This window comes from Schistocerca americana, chromosome 2, assembly GCF_021461395.2.
Source record: "Schistocerca americana isolate TAMUIC-IGC-003095 chromosome 2, iqSchAmer2.1, whole genome shotgun sequence".
NCBI lineage: Eukaryota > Metazoa > Arthropoda > Insecta > Orthoptera > Acrididae > Schistocerca > Schistocerca americana.
This window is the reverse complement of record NC_060120.1, coordinates 871,828,735-871,836,129: the sequence shown is the minus strand read 5'-3', so window position 1 is coordinate 871,836,129 and position 7,395 is coordinate 871,828,735. Positions and strand designations below refer to the sequence as shown.

Sequence of the window (7,395 nt, the reverse complement as noted above, 5' to 3'; positions counted from 1 at the left end):
GAAAATAAATTCGCCAGTTGTTAAGTCTACAAAACTATAAGCCAACACCTTCAATTTCAAAACAACCACAGAAAGACATCCGGAAACATGACGGCTATAGGACAACAAGGCACCACAGGAAACGCTGAATAACGTGACATATCCCCTTTACGTATTCTCTACCTCTTCGGTTGCGGTACATGTACGTACTATTACAGTGATGGATGAAAATCGCAACATTGAGGATGAGTTTTCTGACATAAACGAAAGTTGGTAGGTGCTTTTTTACTTCTGAAAGACGATCTCTGTTCAACAATTGTATAAGATTAGTCCTAATAGCGGCACTATATGGATGCATATCAAGTTTGCTTTAAATACACTCTGTAACGGTCGTGAGCGTCAGTTTTCTTTGAATTGGATGTGGTGAGTTGAGCCGGCCTAAGTGGCCGAGCGGTTCTAGGCGCTACAGTCTGGAATCGCGCGACCACTACGGTCGCAGGTTCGAATCCTGCCTCGGGCATGGATGTGTGTGATGTCCTTAGGTTAGTTAGGTTTAAGTAGTTCTAAGTTCTGGGGGACTGATGACCAAAGAAGTTAAGTCCCATAGTGCTCAGAACCATTTGAACCATTTTTTTGGTGAGTTAATGTTAGCCAAAAAAGCTTTTAAGGCGACAGAGACGCCATTGTTAACGCTCCATTAAGTTTGGACGAGGTCGTCTAAGCTGGTGGTAGGTTGTGTTCCAAAAATGAACAGCATGGAGACAGAAGTGATGACACCTTCTGCAGGACCTGACCATCATTTTGCAGGACAATGCTCAAGCACGTACAGTGCAAGCTGTTATTGATTTGTTTGACTGATGGGGCTGCTAAATGTTATACCCCCTATTGCACTCCCCTGACTTAAGCCCTCGTGAGTTCAACTCTATTTCTAAACCAAAGGAAACACTTCACTTCACGGCTGCAAATTCGTCGGGCAATAGACCGCGCCACTCTGTCAAAACAACTGGCAATGCTGGGGAAGCACCCCAGCGGCCTGTGCAACGCAACGCTGTGTCGTGCCGGCCTTGTACGCCAGCAGAATGCGTCGTCGTCAGGGTGCGGGAGTGTCTCCCGACAGTAAGCACTTGGCTGTTTTGACGTTTACTGAGCGGAAGTTGGTTTCACGTGACGAGGCACCCTGTTCGAAGACGCCATTCATGTTGATGTTTGCCTTGTGTTAACTGCTTTCGTCGTTTGTTGCTGCTTCTTGTTATTTCGTTGCTGCTGTTCCGTTTTGTTACTGTTTTGGTAAACATGAGTGATTCCCACGAAACGCTCTATAAGTGTGAGGAGTGCATTTCAGAGTTTAAAATGCGAAAGAACCTCTACGCTCATATGAGGAAAGTTCATGAACTTGATATCCATGTGTCTAAAAAAGGAAAAGGCAATGAATTGTGTCCCCAGTGCGGAATTGCATTTATGAGATGCAGTTCATTAAAACGGCATCAAATAACTGTGCATGGCATGAAGTCGGAGGAAAACAGTCGGAATGCCGCATTATTTGCCCACAGTGCTCTCTCTCGTTTCTCACCTATGACACACTGAGAACACGTATTCAAGAGAACCATGATGTTAGTTTTGAGTGCCAGGCGATAGAATTTGGTTGTCTTGCAGGTTTGTTTTTTATATTTATTGTGTTAGTCACGTTTTAGCAAAATTTTGTTGGTCCCAAGTACATGACTTAAAAATACTGCCTTAACATTTTTTTCAGACTTTGAAGAGTGGAAAATTTCTTACGAAAAAGTAAACCATGTTCGTTATGTAATGAATTGTTCGGAGCAGGAGCGACTAGAAAAACGTGTTCGATATTACCGCTGCCATCGCTATTTCAATTTCAGTTCTAAAGGAACAGGTGCCAGGTGTGTCAAAAGTATGGGCACGAATAAAATAGGCAGTACTTGTCCATGCAACATGCAAGTGGCAACAACAGAGGACAAATGCTGCTTAAAATTTTTTCCAAAACATATGGGACACACGCAAGATGTCAGAAGAACATTTCTGCATAGGAACGAGAGGGCAGAGTTGGCAGGTAAAATGGATTATGTGACACTTATGTGCATGAAACATGAAATTATCAAATTTATTTGTGTGAACAGACGTAGGGTCTATCAATGTGCTTCATTTTTATTTCCTTTTTTTCTTTTTTCAGGACGGCTGTCACAGGGTGTTCCTATTGGACGAGTTGTACAAGAGGTCCGAAGTGCACCAATTGCTGCAAGTGTGGAGAGAATCCATTTCCTTGAGAAAAAAGATTTGCATAATATAAAATGGGATTTTGATATTGGTTATGCAACGAAGAAGCATGAAAATGATGCAGTGAGTGTGAAATTGTGGGTTGAAGAAAGACAAAGTGACAACCCAGTACTGTATTTCAAGCAGCAAAAAGAAGTGTATCCTAATTTTCAAGATGAAGACTTCATTCTTATTATAATGACAGACTTTCAGGCCGAACAACTTCTAAAGTATGGAGAAGATAAAATATGTGTGGATGGCATGACTGCATACGATTTTCAACTTTTTACTATTGTCGTTGTTGATAGATATGGTGCTGGAATGCCAGTTGCATTTTGTTTTTCAAATAGGGGAGACATGTGCTTACTGTCTTTTTATTTCAAATGTGTGAGAGAAAGGGTGGGCACTGTAAAGACCAATGTGTTTGTGTCTGACGATGCACCAGCATTTTATAATGCATGGTTAGCAGTAATGGGACCTGTGCCAAACCAGTTGCTGTGTTCTTGGCATACACAACGGAACTGGTCTCAGAATTTAAGGAGAATTGCTGGGGGTAGTGAGAAAAAATCAGCAGTGTTTAGTTCACTAAAGCGACTTCAGACTGAACTGGATACAGATGTTTTTAGTTGTAGTCTGGAGAAAGTGGTGGAAGACTTATTGAATGATCTGGATACTGCAGGATTTGGCAGGTACTTTCTTAAGATGTACTGCCAGCGAGTGGAAAAGTGGGCGTATTGCTTTAGGCAGCGATTGGGCATTAATACAAACAATTACTTGGAGTCCCTACCTAAAGTAATTAAATACAGCTCCCTAGAAGGGAAAAAGTGCAGAAGGCTGGACAAGTCATTAAATGCTTTGTTATGTTTAGTGAGAGACAAAGTATATGAGGGCTCAGTGAAGCTCTCAAAACGTAAACAGTGCTCTAGGGCGTCAAGAGTGAAAGCAAGCCACAACGATAGCTCAGATATAACAAATGGGATGATTTTATGCAGGGGTGAAGGGTTGTGGGAAGTGCTTTCTTCCACTGGTTGTGAAGTGTATGTTGTTGTAAAAAATTCAGAACTGATATGCGAAAGAAAATGTTCACGTAAGTGTAACATCTGCAACATATGTGTGCATTCATATAAATGCAGCTGTTTAGACAATATTTTAAATTTTAACATATGTAAGCATATACATGCATGTGCCAAATAATTGTCTGGTGCTGTCCAGGAGAGTGAACAGTGTTCTTTGCCCTCTAGTGCAGACAATGAATATGTGTCAGCATTGCTTTCTGGCAATTCAGAAAAGTCTGCTGACACATTTGAACAGGATGTGATGTCTCACTGTGAAACTATAGTTGCTCTCAGCAAAGGAACACAGTGTGGACAGGAGACTAAGGCCAAAGTATTGAAGGATCTGAAGAAGATCATTGGCAATCTTAATAAAGATTTTTCTTTCTCACAAGAAAATACAGTAACAACAATATCAGGAAAAAAATAGTTTGCCACTCACTATAAAGGTGACATGTTGAGTTGCAGACAGGCACAATGTAAAGAATGTTACACATTTAGTTTTTGGCCAAAGCCTTCTCCAGAGAACAAAACACAAACAGATTAACACTAGCAAGCACACATGACCAATATCTCCCAATGCAGATAGTGGACATGGGTGCAGGGAGTGTGCTTCCATGTGTAAATCTTTGTGTGTTTTCTTTTCTGAAGAAGGCTTTGGCCAAAAGTTAAATGTGTAACAGTCTTTACATTGTGCTGTCTGCAACTCAACATGTCACCTTTACAGTGAATAGCAAACTATCCTTTTCGATATGGTTATAATAGAGGGAATCATTCCACGTAGGAAAAATATATCTAAAAACAAAGATGATGTGACTTACCAAATGAAAGTGCTGGCAGGTCGACAGACACACAAACAAACACAAACATACACACAAAATTCAAGCTTTCGCAACAAACTATTGCCTCATCAGGAAAGAGGGAAGGAGAGGGAAAGACGAAAGGATGTGGGTTTTAAGGGAGAGGGTAAGGAGTCATTCCAATCCCGGGAGCGGAAAGACTTACCTTAGGGGGAAAAAAGGACGGGTATACACTCGCGCACACACACACACACACATCCATCCACACATATACAGACATAAGCAGACATATTTTTCCTAATATTGTTAATGCACATGAAGTTTGTCTTCTACATTATGGCAATTTTGTGTGTGTGTGTGTGTGTGTGTGTGTGTGTGTGTGTGTGTGAGAGAGAGAGAGAGAGAGAGATTCCATGTAATTGAAGGTGAATAAAAATTTAAATTTACTTATGCATTTTTTGAGTTTTGTTAATCATGATATACTAAAATAATGCTGTTTCACTATCTTGGTTCATTCAAACTGTATTCTATAATTCAGTGATATCTAATTGTGTAAATAAAACTGAATTGCACAATGAAACATTATAATTGGTCTGTATCAGTGTTTGGTAAAGGATTTGAGTTAACAGAAGACAACAAAGAAAGTAATGGAATTTGTCATGATTTTACTACTGTGTTTGAGCGCAAAAATCAAGGATTTAGTGTCACACTACAGCGAGTCTTAGTTTCTATGTAAAAGAAAACTGCCTGAAATTCTCAAAAGTGCTTAAATGTGATGTCTGTTATGACAAAATACTTTACCACACACAGAGTTTGCCCGTGTTGCGACATTTCTTGGTTTTCTGTGGATAGCTATAATCAAATTTGGTGTTGATGATGTGAAATAACTCTTTAAATGCATTAATCACAGCCATTTCTTGTAATCCCACCTGTGAGTCTACTGCAGATAGTGCTGTTTGAAAAGAGTTTAATGTTTCCTTGTTAATGATCCTTTTTGTGAATACATAATTAGAATGCTAGGAAACAGCTGGTTGATTATTAGTTCTCTTTGCATAAAGTCCCATGACTAGTGCTCTGTTGGCAGACGTCATTGGGTCAACTAAAGTCATCTCTTAGTCCGATGTATTTAGATTTGGGATACCAGTGTCAAGGCAGGCATCACCACTGGTTGGTAAATGACATGCTACAAATAGTCCATAAATAGTTAATAGATTCATATATTTTCCTCCTTAGAACTCTCCTTGCAAAAGCGTACATTGAAATGAACACTCAGTGCAATTTCTGATTTCAAGTGCATAAAAGAGCACAGCCAAGATTCTATTTAGATGAGAAAATTTTCAAAGTTGCCGTCTGGAGAATGGTATACTAGACAACAATTATTATAATAAGATTTAATAAGTCCAAAGCAGCCAACTCTAAATCTAGGCCCACACAGTAGCTTTTTAAGTCAATTTCTTTAACACTAGATTTTCTGTTGGTATATTTAGATACACCACCAAAGGAAGCAGGTGTTCTGCACCATGCACTTATTAAATTTAGGCATTCAATTCATTTATACTACCCTGCTTCTTGTGCTGATAACCGATGTTTACACAGACACAGTAAAATTGGCTTCACTTCTATAAAATGTGATAACACATTAAGTTTAGTTCTAAGACACAGGCATTGCTTGTGATTATGGGAGTAACTTTCTGAGCAGTATGTGACCCGTTTACACTTAATTCTTCTTTCTGTTTGTCACAGAAAAGATTATTTCACAGGAATATTGGCGACTCTCTGGAATAAAAAAACGATACACCACAATATTTTTGGGGCATGTAGCATTATCCATTACATTATATCTAAGCTCAGCGTAAACACTTTCAAGATTTTCAGCTGTCAAGTTGTTATGTTTAGGGAATTTTTTTTTTTTTTTTTTTTGCTGGAAGCTAATGACATTTTCTAGAGTTGTACAAATTATGACTCTGTTCAGGTGTAGCCATGATCTTTTTTCACCATACAGCATTCCTTATGCAGGTTTTCAACAGGGCTGGAACTATACTATGGCTACTTAAAAGCCGCTTTTCGTCGTCCAAAATATTAAAAATATTTCATATTCCCCAGTTTGGTCCCCCTACATGTTAATGCGAAATAAGCCGAGGTAGCAGACTTATGAGCAGTATAGCCTTGTGTTAACTTTTTACCCACATTTATTTTCCATATTTTACGCACTTTTCGCTATAACAGCTAAGATCCACAGAAAGAAAAAAATAAATAAATAAAAAAAAAAATACCTGATACTAATCGGCAGAATATTTCGGCGTATCTGTATGCACATATATCAATTACGTAAATTTCAGTATGGGCCTACTGTGGAACTTTTACACTATTCTGTTTATTGAACATGAAGGATGAAAACATAAGATGGAAATTACTTCGTGCTTAACTAATTCCTCCAGTATTCACATGTGCAACTCAGTGATCTCCATACTGGTGCAACTGCATGAAAACCATCCTCACAGCAAAGTGTTTACTGAAGGGACAGTCACGTGACTTCCGGCAGCCAAACGTCAAAATAGCCTAGTGCGTACTGTCTGGAGACACTCCCGTCAGGGTGCCGCGGTTGACTTGGTGGTCTGCGTCCCTGCCGACTCAGCGCCGCTCAGTGTGAGCTGCAGGTGGCCAGCTGCATCCTTCTCACTGGTGTGGCTGAGATTGCGGCGAACAACAAGTGGCGTCTGTATCTGGGCCCTCGCCTCAGAAGTCTCCGACGTGTGTCGGGAGCAGAGACGACTGCCCGCGTTAGCGAGCCAAAGAGGGGCCCATCCTGGCTGGCTACGGACCCCGCGTTGGCCTCATAGGGTTGAATCAACGACCCGCCGTGGAGTGGGACGCTGGCGCCCCATCTGTTGCCGTGTGTAGCTGGTGGTGTGACACACCCCACCGTCCAGGAGAGCTGCCACGCTTCAATGAATCTCGTTAGAAAACTTCACGTATTTATACTTGGCTGTGCGCCTCTGTTTTGCCAAGCGTGCCAGTTCGCGTCACGTACACGTAACACTTAGGTTGGCCAGTGGCCCCTTCTGCTTCACTTTCGCCGAGTTTTAATACGGCACCTCATGGCACCCATCCACTACATTTGGTGTCAATATGCCACATTTGGCATCTGAGACCATAACAGTATCTCCATTTGCTTTTGACCAAAATATAAAAGATTTCTTTTAAATAAAATACTAGAGTGACTGGTAATGATACTAAAAATGGTTCAAATGGCTCTGAGCACTACGAGACTTAACTTCTGAGATCATCTTTCC

At 40.5% G+C, this 7,395-nt stretch overlaps 1 protein-coding gene across 1 annotated transcript; it reads left to right on the top strand.

Annotated features, from left to right (window-relative positions):
* The first annotated feature begins 1,160 nt into the window (after positions 1–1,160).
* On the top strand, positions 1,161–4,044 carry LOC124595609. Its single transcript, XM_047134426.1, has 3 exons — positions 1,161–1,632; positions 1,730–2,047; positions 2,168–4,044. Exons 1-3 carry the CDS (start codon positions 1,443–1,445, stop codon positions 3,442–3,444), a joined length of 1,785 nt encoding a protein of 594 aa, XP_046990382.1. The 5' UTR covers positions 1,161–1,442; the 3' UTR covers positions 3,445–4,044.
* The last annotated feature ends 3,351 nt before the right edge of the window (positions 4,045–7,395 follow it).